The 17,245-nt window shown below is 33.4% G+C and overlaps 1 protein-coding gene across 4 annotated transcripts in view; it reads left to right on the top strand.

Moving 5' to 3' along the window:
- PHIP (pleckstrin homology domain interacting protein) overlaps positions 1–15,720 on the top strand; it is a 97,901-nt gene extending 82,181 nt beyond the window's left edge. For 2 of the 4 annotated variants that reach the window (XM_058176024.1, XM_058176039.1), the window contains exons 34-40: positions 534–584; positions 2,306–2,455; positions 2,721–2,873; positions 4,963–5,126; positions 8,232–8,497; positions 9,160–9,321; positions 9,827–15,720. In XM_058176024.1, the coding sequence (XP_058032007.1) occupies positions 534–584; positions 2,306–2,455; positions 2,721–2,873; positions 4,963–5,126; positions 8,232–8,497; positions 9,160–9,321; positions 9,827–10,473 (1,593 nt within the window). In that variant the 3' untranslated portion in view covers positions 10,474–15,720. Of the gene's footprint in view, positions 1–533; positions 585–2,305; positions 2,456–2,720; positions 2,874–4,962; positions 5,127–8,231; positions 8,498–9,159; positions 9,322–9,826 lie in introns of those variants that run through there. The other 2 variants (XM_058176030.1, XR_009154282.1) reach the window with 2 other exon arrangements.
- Positions 15,721–17,245: the final 1,525 nt, after the last annotated feature.

Raw genomic sequence — 17,245 nt, forward strand, 5'->3', positions numbered from 1 at the left:
CATCATGGCAACCATTATGTTTTGCTTTGCTTTTTTGTTCTGTTTTTATCGTGTTTTTTCCCCCTTTCTGCTTAAGCCTTGAAAAATGGATTGTACAATTTGTACTTTTGTAGCACTGGCATCATATACACAGAAGTGAGAAATGCTGAATCTAGTAGAACCAACTATAGCAAAATATGTGCTGTGCCCAGTGATAGACAAGCAGAATTTTATTGTGCGGTGATATTTTCTGTCCAACATGTGATACCTATTTACACATATGGATGGATGGATGGATAGATGGGTAGGGAAGAGGAGATTCTGTTGCATTGACAGAAGCCATTTTATCGTGGCTTCTGGATTATAATCAGTAATTGGATTACAATCAATGGGTTGTGCAGTTGCCATGTATGTCTTACTACACAATAAAAATGCAGAAGCACATAATTCGTAGATACAAATTTAAGAAGGAACTATAAGGTTGTGTCAAAACGAAATATTTTTCAAATGCTGAATGTTTCTACATCATATAATGGATATTTTGTTGCCCAAAGGAAGAAGAGAAAGATGCTGACATGCCAGGAACTTCCACTAGAAAGAGGAAGGTAACTTTTGTTCTAAATCTGTATTTCTGATTTGATAATATGCATTTATAATTTATAAGCTACCCAGAGTTACCTTGTAGAGGAGATGGGCAGCAAAAAAATTAATAAATAAAATAAAATTTGACATGGTAGGGCTCGCATACCATGAATAACCCAGCTGTTCCATATATCAATCATTTGATTAGTTTTATGTACCAAGAGCACAGAAGTATTAGTATAGTATAGTATTAGAAGTAACCTCAAAAGTTAATCCTTGCTCAGTGTGACTTCCACAAAGGCTTTGTAACAGATGGCTATCCAGCTTCTGCCTGGTGAAATAGAGTTTGGGAACATAGAAGAGGCAATACGACTGTTAAGGGACGGCTGTAAACAGAGCTATTACAGAGCAAGATTCATGAATCCAGGGAAGGATAGAAGTGTGAACCAGTGTCAGGTGCCCAATAAACAGAGGACCAAATGTAACTCTGCCTTAATTACACTTGCTATATAGGTTGTATAGGAGAGTTATTTTAATAGGCTTTCAAATTATATTATCCTAACATTTAAGATAATTTCAGATATCCAAATGATTCTTGTTTTCTGAGGTGGCCGCCTTGCTTTTGATATTTCTCTTCGAAGATGCCCAGGAAGGCAAATTATTTTAAGTGTCTGGAGATTCTCAGTCATCCAGGTCATGATTGTCTCAAAGGTGCTTTTTCAAGAGGCAACTTAAAAAAAAACCCAAAAAGTCCATTTGCCTCTATTTTTTTTAAAAAAATATATTTTTCTACTTTCAATCCATTAGTTCTGGTTCTGCCCTCTGGGGCAAGAGAAAATAATATTCGTCTTTCTGTCTTCTTTAGACTGAACTTTATTCAATTCATTTAATCATCCTTCCTAGGATTTGGTTTCTAATTTCTTCATAAACTTGCGCAGGTGTATTGATGTCTCTTTTATGCAGAACTTGACACAATCTCTCACAAGGGATATAACCAGTAGTGGGATTCAAATAATTTAACAATCGGTTCTCTGCCCTAATGATTTCTTCCAACAACCAGTTCACCAAACTGCTCAGAAAGTTAACAACCGGTTCTCCCGAAGTGGTGCGAACTGGCTGAATCCCACCACTGGATATAACTAAGGAATGGTACAGTGGGACAGTTTGTAATTTGGACCCCATGCTTCTGGACCCTGTTCTGCCTTGTGCCCACATCTGATATAGAGCCACTTACAAGTACTTTGTATTCATGACCAAGATGTCGCAGTCAAGTGTTCCAACAACCAAGATTTTAATCCTTCCAACTGCTACAAAGGAGGCTGTGAGGCCTTCTCTTTAAAGAAAAATTGTGTACTAAAGATTTTTCACACACTCAGTGTCTGAAACTCAAAGGCATATTTTTATGGTATCCCCAAAGAATCGATGTCATTCAGAAGGGACAGTTAATTGTCACATCACATGGAGAGGCTTAGTAAAACTACAAATAAAGCTGAGTTAATTTTAGGCTAAATCAAATCTCTTCTGATTTAATTGGTTGAGTCAGCTCAGATTTTGAGTCTGCATGACATGCCTTCTTATTCCCCATCTATGCCCTTTCATATCTCATATTTATGTGTTTAATAATTATAAAACTAATTGTTATATGATAACTTGAGTAATTATAAGTTGGAATCTCAGCAAGGGAATATGTAATAAAAGATAATAACAAAAACATAATAAAAGGTGTTTGAAATTGCCATTACAGGATCATCAGCCAAAGAGAAGGCTGCGTAACAGAGCTCAGTCATATGATATTCAGGCATGGAAGAGGCAGTGTCAGGAATTGTTAAATCTGATTTTTCAGTGTGAAGATTCTGAACCTTTTCGCCAACCAGTGGATCTTATTGAGTATCCAGTGAGTATTGAAAAAAGTTAGCATTATACTGAAACATTCCTCTTAAAAATTGAAGTAGAAGAATGACTATTCTATTTTTTAAAGCAATCAACAGATATTTAAATTTGAAGAATTATCAGATATTTTACATGTGGATTTTGCTTCTGGACTTGCAAGATTTGATTAAAGATTTGTGATGTTTACAAAGCTTTTAAATAACAGTAGTGTTGTACTATTCTTATTATCTTATTTTTTGATATTAATTATTGACATTGTTTTTTAAAAGGATTACCGAGACATTATTGATACACCAATGGATTTTGCAACAGTGAGAGAAACCTTAGAAGCAGGAAACTATGAATCGCCAACAGAGCTATGTAAAGATGTCAGACTGATCTTCAGCAATTCCAAAGTTTATACACCATGCAAAAGATCAAGGGTATGGGTTCACAGTTTATATCTAAAATATATTAATATTACATCATGGGATGTGTTTATTCCTCTGAATGTTAATTATATTTGTTATTTTTGATATGGCTAACAGAAGTATAGAGAAGTTCTACAATCCAAGTTTGGATTTGACTTGTTAACTCATTCTAGAGCAAGATTTTGAAAAAAATAAAATTAAACTTTTTCCTTTCATAATAATCTAGCACAGGGAAAATATTTCAAAAAGCTAGAGGCAAGGGATGAAGTTTGAATAAAATTCCAAAGAAATTAGTTCATGGCATTGCCATCAACTAACTTAAAAATCAGTCTCTTTGAACATCTCTCTCGATGGCATGGGCAATAATACGGTACTAATGATTGTGTAGGTAAAATTTTACATAGATAGATGTAAAATAGGGAAAGATAGGGAAATGAATATGCTGTAGAATGATGTGGCCCTTTATTATAGATTTGATTTTTTGGAGGGTTGAGTCAGAAGCTAAATTATCATCAGTCTTTTCATTAAATATTGATGAACATGAAAATTATGAATAATAAAATTATGAATAATATTACATGTTGTTTTGCCTGTAGCTGAGTGCTTCTGCTAGAGTTACTTTCAGAAGACGCATGAGCAGTCACTTACCAAATGTGAAAAACCAAGAGACCATATTAATAGAATCAGAGAAAAGCAACTTCTCATCCAACGAGTCACCCCTGATAATTAAAATGGAAATGTTTTCCTTCTTTTAAAGATTTATTTTTTAACTTCCCAGAATCTGGAAAAAGGTTCTGCTCAGATAGTTCTAAATTTGATAGTGAAAGTTTCGGAGCGTGTTTTGTCAGTTTGTACACATTCTTTTCAGAGATAGAAGCTTTCCGTTTATATACACTCATTTTCTGAAGTTACATTGCTTCATTATCTTTATCTTCAATGTTGAATTCATTTAAATTGAAGTAATTAATATGCATGAAGTTACTTCTGAATTAGACATCACAAAAAAATAAAATCTTATTAGCTTGGGTTAGCTGCTTAATGCATAATACAGTAAAAGCAGTTATGTGACTGCTCAAAATGATATCACATGGAACATGACATGGGCCAAATGATAAAAAAAAAAAAACCAAGATACTGTGGTTGGGTTGATCCAAGATGGCCAAGATCAGTCTGAAGTATTTCCTTTTCTGTTATAATAAAGCAAATATACTCTTACTGCATTTTTTCTTTTTTCTTGATGGTGTGAATTTATGATCGTTTAGAGATGAATATTGGGCAAACAGGAGAGATTTAAAAATAGATAGTTAACTTCCTTCACTTCATTTTGCAATGTGGGCAAGAACATTTGTTTTATTAGCTTAATTTTTAGCGCACACTAGAAGGTGTTTAGGTCAAAATATTGAAGTACGCAGAAATGTTTCACATTGAAATGTTAAAGCACTGAAATGCTCTGTTTTGATCTTAGGTGACTGTAGTTAAATATTAAAAATTATCCAAACTCAAATGAGTTACTGCAACTGTAAAATAGGTTAGAGTGGTCATTCTTGGCTGCTTCTGACACTGTTAGAATGAAGTTTGAACACTTTCTTGTGGTTTTAGTAGGACCGTTAAGGGTGAGAATGTTTGACCTTGAAACATATTGCACATAAATAATTATTAATAGCTACATGAATCGTTTTACATTAATTCCTTTATACAAAATTATTCTACATACTGGAATACTATAGATCTTTAATTTATATTAGTGTGTTAGTGTTTAACATGGCACTGACAAATATAAACAGTTAAATTAGAAAATAGGGCAACACTTAGTATGTTTTTTATTTATGAATTTTCTCTCCCACATTTTCATCACTGAAAACATTATGACAGCATATATATAGTATTGAATTGAATTGTATAGTAAGGATGTTTGTAAGATTCTCTTGAGGATGTCATATGATATTAATAACATCAGCCTGTTTGCTATATTCATGGAAGTTAAGAATTTTTGCAGGTACAGGTATGCCCATTTGGTCTTTTGATTATATATGCAGTAATTAAAATTTTATGCATCCATTCAAGATTTATATCATCATTTCTTGTTTAATATTTTAAATAGATTTATAGTATGAGTCTACGTCTGTCTGCTTTCTTTGAGGAGCACATTAGTTCAATTTTATCTGACTACAAATCTGCCTTACGCTTTCATAAAAGAAGTACAATTCAAAAGAAAAGGAATAAAAGAAGTAGAAGCAGTTCCCTTTCAAGTAGTGCTGCATCAAGGTACGGTACATTTTCTTCCGTTGTATCTGAGTTGTATCAGTATTTTAATGCTACTTTCTATAAGTCCTGTATAATGTTTCAAAAGTGTGATTCCAATTTATTTCCTTGAGTAGATTCAGGTCCATCCACCTTTCTATTTATTAAGGTACCACTATTTTGAGGGCTAGAAGGGGATCTTTTCCATTAGCAATGATTTTTTATTTTTTTATCTTGTGTTTATTGTTTTTATGAATAGCTTATAAAAATAATGTAAAGATAGTGAACACATCTCATACTCTTCCTTCCTTCTGTTTTCCCCACAACCCTGTGAGGTGAGTTGGGCTGAGAGAGTGACTGGACCAAAGACACCCAGCCAGCTTTCATGCCTAAGGTGGTACTAAAACTCACACTTTTCTGGTTTCTAGATTGATGCCTTAATTTTATTTATTTTATTTATTTATTTATTTATTTATTTTGTCAAACACAACAATATATATAAGTATAAGCATGAAATAACCACAAAATGAATACAACCAAAGGGAACATTAGGACAGGAACGGTAGGCACGCTGGTGCTCTTATGCACGCCCCTTACAGACCTCTTAGGAATGGGGTGAGGTCAACAGCAGACAGTCTTAAGTTAAAGTTTTGGGGATTTTGGGATGAGGCCACGGAGTCAGGTAGTGCATTCCAGGCATTAACAACTCTGTTACTGAAGTCATATTTTCTACAATCAAAATTGGAGTGGTTCACTTTAAGTTTGAATCTATTGTGTGCTCGTGTATTGTTGTGGTTGAAGCTGAAGTAGTCTTCGACAGGAAGGACATTGTAGCAGATGATTTTATGAGTTATGCTCAGGTCATGCCGAAGGCGGCGTAGTTCTACATTTTCTAAATCCAGAATTTCAAATCTGGTGGCATAAGGTATTTTGTTGCGATCAGAGGAGTGGAGTTGTAAAATATTTCTGGACACGCTCAATTGTATTAATGTCCAAAATGCAATATGGGTTCCAGACAAATGAGCTGTAATCGAGAATTGGTCTAGCAAATGTTTTGTATACTCTGATTAGTAGTGTAATCTTTCCAGAGAAGAAGCTATGCAAGATTAGGTTTACAACTCTTAATGCCTTTTTGGCGATGTAGTTGCAGTGGGCTTTGGCACTTAGATCATTTGATATGAGAACTCCAAGGTCTTTGACAGAGTGAGGGTCATCTACAAGGTCATGTCCATCAAGCTTGTATTTAGTGTTCTGATTCTTTTTTCCAATGTGTAAGACAGAGCATTTGTTGGTTGAGATTTGGAGTTGCCAAATTTTTGACCATTCTGACACAAAGTCAAGGTCTTTTTGAAGGGTAGCAGCATTGTTGGTAGTGTTAAATAGTTTAACATCATCGGCGAAGAGAACACAGTTACTTATAATATGGTCACAGAGGTCGTTTATGTATAATATGAAGAGTGTTGGTCCTAGAACGCTGCCTTGGGGGACACCGCTATTAACAGGAGCAGGATTTGATAGGGCACTGCCTATTTTGACCACTTGTTGCCTGTTTGACAGGAACGCAGTTATCCAATTATGGAGGGGTCCGGAGATGCCGTAGAATTTTAGTTTTAGAAGTAGTTTGTCGTGTACCACTGAATCAAAGGCTTTACAGAACTCTATGTAAATTGCATCTATTGCTTTGCCCTGATCAAGATTTGTAGTCCATATGTTTTTGCAGTGAAGAAGTTACAGATTACAGGATAATTTTTTTCTGAAACCAAATTGTTTATTAGAGAGTAGGTTGTTTGTTTCTAGGTGGAGGGTAATGGATTGGTTGATGATTGATTCCATTACTTCGCAGGTGACGCAGCATAAAGAGATTGGTCTGTAACTAGGCTGGGGTCTCCTTTTTTGAAGACAGGGATGACCGTGGCTAGTGACCATAGGTTGGGAAGGGAGCTGGTCCTGAAGGATTTTTCAAATATTATGCTTAGGAGTTTTGCTATAACAGTGGAAAGCTTTTTTAAGAAGTATGCACATAGTCCATCAGGTCCAATAGATAGAGATGGTTTCAGTCTGCGTAGTGCCTTTTCAACATTATCTTCTGTGAAATCTATTTGTGTTAGATTGTTGTAATCATTATTGGTACGACAGGAGAATGTTGGATATGAGCCATTACTGTTAACAAGACTGAGTCGAAGAATGTGTAAAAGAGGTTTGCTTTAACTGTTTCATCATTGCATTCTTTACTGTTAGATCCTTTTAAGGGTGGGATGGATCTTGAGTCTTTAAGTTTGTTGTTTACAAAATTATAGAAAGCGCGATTGGATTTTGTGCGCAGAAGGTCTTCTTATTTGATGTGGTAATTGGTGCATTCAATTCTTATTTGGTGGCATATATTTTTGTAGCTGTTTTTAAAGTTAGCTACATAGCCAGTTTTGGTTTTTTGCCAGAGGGATTTTTTTTGGGATTGGAGCTTTATTACTAGTCTAATTACTAGACTTTCATATCATAACTAGCATTTCTGACCATTGACCAGCCAAAGCTCAAAATACAGACACCGTTGTAAATATATTTTAAGGTATTTGAGTGCAGAGTTCAGTTAGAAGATGGAATTGTTCCGAAATTGTCCCAAGTAATAAAAAAGATATTCAATCTCATCAGCATTGGAAGGATAAAAGGCCTTATCATGGAAAGTTGAACATCTTAATTTTGTGAATTACATTCCTGGGAACCCTCCTTAGATGGAACATTCTAGAGACAGGGAATGACAGTGGAAATGATTCTTTCTAATTGCTGTTAGCCATCTTTCAATATCTTCCAACTATTCAATTAGGATAGTTTTTTTAAGGATGATGGTGAGGGACAAATGTAGTTCTAAGCCAGATATTGTATAGTTCTTTATATACTTGGATTTGAGCTTTTTGGATATTTGAGAGCATTTTGAATTCTAAGGAAAACATAGGGAGAGAGTAAAGTTATTCTAGTTATTCTGAGTTCTGAAGTAGATCACATCTGAATTAAATCTGCACTGGAATTGCCCATGGATTAAATTGGTCGATGACCAAAGCATATTAATAAATAAATATTGTTTTTATTTTGCTCTATAAAATAGCATCAGTTATTGGAGTTGTGATCTATTTTTAGTCCGGATAGGAAACGAAGATTAATAAAACCACAGCTGAAAGCTGAGCTCGCCACTACACCTTCTTCTTCTGCACCTGCACGTCCTACTTTATTAAGAAACATAGCAGCTCAGATGAATGGGAAAGTAGTTGATTCTGCAAGTTTGGTCCGAACAAGAAGTACTAGGGCGATAACTGAAATGACTACCAATGAACAACCTTCTACTTCTTCAAGTGCAAAGCCTATAACTTTGAAATCTAACAGTGCTGCTACATCAGGAAAAACAGGTGAACTAATTGATAAAATAATGTTAATTCTAAACTTGCCTTATCATGATTTCTATTATAGAATAAAAATTTGTAGTGTATGGTTATATTCATGATGTTCAGTTACAAGGGAGTTTCTCTTGTAGATGGTAACTTTCTTAGAGAAGCTTAGGAACTTTTTAAATAGTTTTGTTTGGGACATTTATTTGCCTAAACTAGACCTTCTATTGTTGCTGTTGTTACTAATTATTTCTTAATGGGCACCCTCACTTTGAACCATTGTCAGTTTCTTAAAGGCGGTATTTTCCTGAGCTTGTACTTTTGAATTAAGGAGGCACTAACAACCTGACCCTGTCTCTGTAATATCTCCTGAACTCAAATAATTTTCTGAACCTGTGTATACTGCATGAACTCCGGACAGCTACAGGAAGAATGCTGGATTTGAAGCACCTTTGCTTATTTTGGATCCAAATATTACATTCTACAACAATACAGAAATATAACAGGGTAATTGTGTAAACAGTAAAGCTTTAATAAAAAGCTTTATGAAAAGATGAGGGAGAAGAACAGCCTCTTACTTTGTATTCTCTTTATATGCATTCCATATTGAAAATATTCATTTATTATGAGGAGATATGTATTAGATTCTAATGAAAACTTGCCCTCTTTTTTTTGTCCAATAGTACTAGAAAATTCTACCAAACATTCCAAGAACCAGAATGTTTTGCCAGTCCCTAATCAAACCAATTATATCCATAACACTAGAAATAATACTGCAAGAGAAAATTCAGAAAAAGATAAACAAATTAAACGCAAACCAAAATCAGCTGTGGTCAATCCACAAGGTAAGTTTGTTTGAATTTCATTGGTTTGTTCATTGTTTATTTGTAATATCTATTAAAAATATAGTAACAAAATGCAGCAACAGAAACAACGAGAAAGGAGATTTCTCCTTCCAGGCCTTTGCAGATAATGCAGAAGGATATATATGTCCATTAATATCAAAGGCCACCAGGGTTATACTGCCATTTGTGTCCTGATGTAAGCTTGCTTCAAGGAACCAGACATTTGTCTCTACCTAATGGGCTTCTCATTGAATATCCTCCCTCTTTTCCTCTTTTCCTTTCTGTTAGAGATACAGGTCTTTTACAATCCTCACATCCCTCAAGGGGTTACATTTGCTATAATTAGTCGATGGCATATGATGTTGAAAAATAGCTCAATAGATTCAGCAGGTTGATCGCGCTAATTCTACCTTTTAACCTATACATTTAATTAAGGCTTTGAAAGTTGTCTGTGCTGTTAAAAATGGCTGCTGTGAGTCACTTACACATTACTTTGTTGTTATAGCAGATTGCAAGAATAATGCAATGGCTTTGGCCTTGGGAAGCATCCAAGTAAATGGACATGGGGAGCAGTCTTCAAAACCTGTATTTAAGAGGGGCCCTGGACGGAAACCCAAGATTGAGACCAACAATACATGTGAAGTGGTGCACAAGAAAAGAGGGAGAAAACCAAAATCCCTATTACTTGCTGAGCAGAAACATTCAGAGGAGCACAGAAACCAGGCTTTGAAAGATTTGACAATAGAAGAAGCCTCTGTTTCTACTGCATGCAATTCTGTCTCTGAAAATAATGTGAAGGAAGACTTGTTACAACGAAAAGGGCGTGGTGGGAGAAAGCCTAAAAGAAAAGTACAGGAAGATCAGCCAGAATTTGAACTTACTTTTACTCCTGATCCTAAGATTCAAACAAGAAGCAGGAGGAAAAAGATAGATGAGCCTGTTGAAGAAGAGACTGAGGAATTTAAAGATTCTGAACCTCATATGAGAACTAGAAACCAAGGTAGGAGGACAGCCTTTTACAATGAAGATGATTCAGAAGAAGAACAAAGACAGCTGTTGTTTGAGGACACTTCTTTGACTTTTGGAACATCTAGCAGAGGCAGAGTCCGAAAGTTGACTGAAAAAGCAAAAGCTAATCTGATTGGTTGGTAATTTTGGCATTTAAAAATGCTAATAAATAGGTACAGTTGAGGAATTCATAGACCTAGGGGTATCTGCTTTCTGCTGCTATTTACGGATGAGAATATGTTCTAATATGTTAAAATATAGCAAAAACAAACTGAAAATTTCTTGAAAGAAGTATGTATTTTAAACAATTGCTATTTATTGTTCTCTAAATAGGTTATGCATTTCAATTCAGTATGTTCAGTTGGTATAAATGAAATTCTTGATTTCCAGAAATGTTACTGTAATTTTGAGCAGTACATAAACCTCTATTTGAATAGTAGAATTTTTAATGTAAAGATTGAGAACAGAACTCCTATTTTTGAATGAGCAAGGTACAGTACATTTGTATAGATTGTAGAAACTGTATTTGCAAGATGATAGGGTATGGCATTAAATGCCATTGAGAACAAAACAAAATTACCAAATTTGCTAATTAGGTACCACTAATTCAATAGTGATTGGGCACAGTTTTATACAAACACAGGGCAGATCATTTTATCTAAGTTCTGCCAGAGAGAGAGATCACATATATAGATATAAAGATAAATATATATAAATATATATATCCACATTGGAAAAAGTTTGACTAATATGTCTAATTTTTCAGACCTTCATTCTTGTACCAATCATATCTCTGTTTATTGTGCCAAAGACTGAGAACCAGAATAGAGAAAAACTTTTAGTATGAGTGCAACATAATATTTTCAATTATATTTATCATTCCTTGTTCAAAGTATACATTATTCTGGAATATTACCTCTACTGGTACATTGTAGTAAGAGCAGTTAATGCACTGGTAGGCTTTTTTGACAGATATTGATACAAAATATAATTTGATTAAAGGGTTCAGTTAAGCTGCAGGAAAAGTGTGAGATTCTGATGTTTATGTTATAATCAGATCGATTGCTTCTATGAATTGTGTTAAACTGACTAAAATTATTTTCAAAGGAAGTTGACGTGTATGTATGTATTGAGTATATACACGAGCACATAAACATAAAATTACCCAGGTATAATTTTCTTTCAGGATTTTTTAGCTTGCTCTAGAATATTAAAAAAATTCAAACTTCAAGGGGAAGATTGGTTGTTTTCCATTATTAAAGATAAAAAGGCCAAATCAGTTTTTATGCAATCATATTTTATACAGTGTTCTCATTGCACATTGTTTTTCTGCACTTTTTACAGTATACTTAACCAAGCTGACATCAGTCAATATATCCCATCCTAAAGGAAAATCCCACTTTATGATTGTGCCTTGTATTCTATTATTTTGTGCATCTTTAGTAACCTTAAGTTGTCTATTGTAAATGATGACTGTATGACTTAGGGGAATGTATTGCTGTATGTACTGCTATGGAAAAAAACCAGTTATTTATTTGTTTATGGTACATTTACTTACTTTATCCCTTTTAAAACCTTAATACAATTTTTATTGTTTAAAATCATAGTCCATTTAAAAATACAGAGTAAAACAGTTGTATGGTACAAAAATGTAACCACATTTTTACTTTGACATTCTTGCAGGAAATGGGACATGTGCAAAAGATGCCAATTTAATTTTGTTTGATTTTATTTGGAAATACATTATCTAAAAATGCAGATGTACAGCAGTGTGTTGCCTGTTCCAAAGATGCTTGATATGATTAATTTTGACAGTACAGTTTGAAGATCTGAATTTTAAGTTTCTATGTTTTCACCGAATTCAATGTTTCATTCCTCCAAATAGATTATTGGCACTACCAAAGATTGTGGTATTGATCAGCTACTTGATCTTACACACAGTTGGAGAATTGTAGGTAGTTTTAGTCACCACAGCCAAATCTGTGCAAAGGAAATTTCAGTTGAATAGAGTTCAGCACAGATGCAGGAAAGTTGCTTGCTTGGAATGCAGATATATTTAATATTCATCTTGAACCTCAGCCAATTATGTGGCAACCCAACTTTAAAGTATATTTGTAGTTTAACCATAGAACTTAAAAGTGTAATTTTGTTTCATTTTCTTATAAGCTAACCATCTTTATAAGAATTCTGTAAGAATGTGCATCATGTAAGAACTTGTTTCCCTAATTTAAAAAGTAATGTCATCATCATATGGCATTTTTAAAAAGTTTCATAGCACTTCATAGTTCCACATTGTGATGTTTTTGGGCAATCTTCATATTATACTGGCAGAGGTCTCTGTGTGTTTATTTTCTTCAATATTTTAAAGAATCGCACATGCATATTTTAATACTGATTTTTAAGGGGAATGGACTTTTCGACATGTTTTTTTTTAAAAAACAAAATGTGTGTTCTTGGTAACATTGGAGGCATTAACCATGAAGGCATGACAAGTTGTGTACAAAGAAAACTCGTTTAACAACTTAAAGTGAAAAACATTAAATCATATATGTTAAGATTTTGTTGCAGAAGGTAGGAAGTTTAAATTACGTGATTTCCTGATATTATCCACACTGGCGTATAATAGAAAGTTGAAACCAAATAGGAAATTATTGTTGTAGTCCTGCATTTATCATGTCCTACTTGGCATATTTATGTTGGTATAATTTTGGGACAAAGAATAATATACATGATCATTACAGAACCTGAAAAGTAAATTTTTTACAAATGACAGAAATTGAAAGTCTTATTTGTAACACTTTCCTTTTCCTGAAGAATTTATTGTTGTACTAAGAGGTCCTACTGACTTTATCTTTTTTCTAATATTATTTGGGAATTTTCTTCAAAAATAATAATTATAACACTGTAGCTATGCTACTTTCCCTAAATAAGATTAAGCTTGATTTGACTTCAATTTTTTAAACTGATTTGGTTTGACATTTACAAGATTCTTGCTGTATCAACAAAAATAATTTTCATTTAGAAGCTAGATAAGCAATAATTTGTGGTTCGGTAATTTGTGATGATCTATAATAAAATGTATTATGGATTATATTATACTATCCTTAGAAAAATATATTTCTTGGCACATTTGCATAAATATTTATGTACATATCATCTCTTGGTACTTATGGATTCATACAAGTCTTACAAACTTGACAATAATAAGAGCAAATGTTTAATATAGCATAAAAAGGATTCTGATACAGCATGAACCATTAGTTTCAAAATGCTAGCTACTCCATTATTTCATTGTTAACTATGGTTAATATGCTGTGGTCTGATAGAAAAGCATTCCACATTCATTTCAAAATAAGAGTTTTTCAGTTTAAAAATTGAAAAATTCCAAATTTAATAATAAAACTAGCAGGCTTGAGTTTTGTTTCCCAGCAGTTATAATAATCACCAGCCTAATAGTAGATATCAAACAATGATCATTTTTGTTGGTGGGAAATAATGAAGTGTGGAAAGAATTGTCTTCCTATATTGAATTGATTGCTCTAAGGTACATTTGCACCTAAGAGCAGTTGATAGAATGATTTGTACCATGTTGTCAATTTTATCAATGTATATTACTTTAAAGTATCTTTGTCAAGCATTCTGTAAGAGTCATGCTACATATCAGTTTTTAAATGGGCATGTATGTGTGTACACACAAAGATCTGTCACATGCTATAATACAAATGTTCTTGAAGTACCAATTAGGATTTCAGTTACACAAGCTTTAATAGTCTTAAATTTACAATGGACCCATCAAAGTCCCCTTACCAAGGGTCTTGAATTTTGCTTTCTGTAAAGAGAGTTGGTCCAGGGAGCTAAAGTTGTCACCTCTGCTCTGACATAAACTCTCTTCCCCTTGATATATTATATCTAATGAAGGTTTAGGGCACAACCAAGTCCACTTTGCATCAAGAGGCATACTCTGCTTTGACCCCTCCCCACTATCTGCAAAACCCCCTCAGGTAAACAGTTCAGTTGTGGGAATCCTGCATAGATGTAACAGGAACCGACTGGATCGGGCTTTTATTCTATATTTTCATATATCTGTTAATCTTGCACTTCATATAATTGGACCTAAGGATTCATCTGATAAAAGGGCTGCTCAGTTTCTACTGTAAATAATGTACATATGTTTATATTTTTTAAAAGATGTACATTTCATATATGATGGCCAAGTCTGAATATCATTTCTAATATAAATCATTGGTATTGCATTTTTAAGATGTTATCTTTACACAATTTGTATTTAAGTTACAATTGGCTATAGAAAACATTTTTTATGTTTTTGTTTTCAGCTCAGAGCTCTTTGAATAGAGAACTTTAATTTAAGAAAGGTTGAAAGAAAGGTCTAACGTTATTGTAAACTTTTGAAAGTGCTGATGTTGGTTTATTAGTGGTTTATGTTGTGCAAGGGCAGCTAAGATACTGAATTTGCCTGTTATGTACAGTTCCCACTAGCAGAAGAGTCTACATTTCTGGAGGGATATGATGGGATTCAACTCAATATAGATTTTTAAGAATCTAAAAGGGATAGGGTGGAGTGAAGACACTAATGGCATTATTTGTGGAATTGCAAAAATCAAGCCCCAAGTCTGTTCTAAAATGTATAATTTTAGGAAATATTTCTGTTAAACAAAAAAAAATTAAGCAATGACTTATTTTGCATAGATATAAAATACTGAGTTTTTAGAAAATACAATTTTTAAAATGCAGTTAAACACATCAAGAACTGCTGTGATAGAAAATTGTTGACAAAATGCTTGCTGTAGAAATTACATATGAAATATTTGCACAGAATTTGTACACTTGCACAGATGGCATTTAACATATGTATCAGACATACACCTAAAGAAACAAGTTGTCACACATTTGTTACATTTTTGGACCATCACTGCAAAAAAACTGAAAAATAAGTTAAATTTGAATAATCAGTTCACATGACTTTATTTTTAAGTAAAACGTTTGTCACTTAAAATGTGAAATATATAAAATAGAACAATATAAGGAAATTGTCTTGGAACATTTAGTTTTAAAACTGACACATTTAAAGCTATACTTGTTTTGTACAATATGTAAACCCCAAATACGTTTTATAATACCTTTAGGTTTTTTTCAAGGTTAATTTCCCTAGAAATCTTAATTATACTATAAAGTGCAGTCTCTCACCTGGATGAACAGTGCCCTTTCTTTTTGTATATATTGATTGAAACTTTTATTGTTATGTGAAACACTTATGTTGGTTTTGATGAATAATACTTGGAATCCTTTTATACAAACTAGAATGTAAGTGTAAGAATTACTGTCACTGCAATGTAGTAACAAACCTATTTTTAAATAAATAGAAAACTCGTTTTTCTAAGTTGTGTTGATTTCTGTCATTAATGAAGTTCTTGCAGGAGGAATTCAATCAAAATTTTGCAAATACAATTGCACAGATAATGGAAGAATCAGTTTTTTAAAAAAATCCCTTCATGCTGCAGATCTCATCTACTTTAATGGAATAGAGCAACATCCACAGAGAGGATTTAAAATAGTGAGATGGTAACTGTGATAACTAACTACTTTTTAATATCTGTCATGTGGGTAGTGCACTTTTTAAAAGGGGGGGTTTGATCACTGTCGCCATCTTGATTTTGTCTACCCACTCCCCAGGAAGCTACTGAACGGGAGATTCCTACAGAACAATATGAGTGGAAATGCTGAGTATTAGGTTGAATAGAAAAATAAAACGAATTACCGTTCCTCTGCTTTATCTCAATTCTGCTGAGCATTCTCTGGAGGGACAAATGTGGGTCCAATCTTGGTTATTTCTGATTCTTTTATATAAAAGGATGTGCATTGGTAGACATTGTTTTTCAAAGAAATGTTAATGCAATATTCATTTCATTGCTAAATAATCCAGCTGTAAGAAATTAGAAATAGAAAACTTCAAATACATTTTTCCTGTAAGTTTGCATAATTCTGTTACGTTGGATTTAGTACCAAAGGTGGGAAAAACAAATGGGAAATCATCCCAGCAAAAAGGAGGAAAAATTTATATTAATTGCCAAGAAAACAATGTGAGTATGATTACAGTGTCATACTCACATTGTTTTCTTGGCAAGAATATAAATTGTCTGCTATTATAATAATATTTATTTTATTTATTTATTTTCTCCTGTAATTAGTTTGAAAGATTCAGGATTTCTCATAATTACAATTCAGTGTAACTTCTGAAAACTATTTTGTTTTAAATTTTTCTCAGTTCTATTTTGTGTGATATTCTTCTGTAGTATCATCTTGGCATGGATGGATGATAAAGATTGATGTTAATAATCCAAGAGCTAATGTACTTTCAAGGAATTATAACTTGGCTGCCAGGTACGTTTTTAAAGTATTATTGGCTGTGGAATATGAATCAAGTTTTTCCTATTAATTTCCATCGTTAGCATAACTAGTAAAAATAGTCCAATTCTTCATGAGGCTATTTCAGGAGTTTTTGTTGAAGCTTTTTTTGTACTTCCCTGAAGTACAGAGGCTGAGTTTCCAAATTAGTTTCTGGCTTGGAGCAATGTATACCATAGTCATGTTCAGACATTTTTACGAACAAGATGCACCGGAAATGTGTTAAGGAACACACAATACCTGCAGTATGTCCTGAGGTTCAGGATCTTCCATAGGCACCTGTACACTCAGCATATATGAAGATAGTTTTCCATCTTAGCACGACTGGAAGTTCCATCACAACTGGGTGGGTGCCTGTACATAAATACTTTCAACAGAAAATCTTAGAAATCCTGCTGAAAATATTGCTACAAATGGAAGAATAAAAATTGAACAAAATTAACTTATCCAAGATTACCTTTTTTTCATTAAAATTGGTGAACATTAATCCAAA

The sequence above is a fragment of the Ahaetulla prasina genome, chromosome 1 (genome assembly GCF_028640845.1).
Source record: "Ahaetulla prasina isolate Xishuangbanna chromosome 1, ASM2864084v1, whole genome shotgun sequence".
NCBI lineage: Eukaryota > Metazoa > Chordata > Lepidosauria > Squamata > Colubridae > Ahaetulla > Ahaetulla prasina.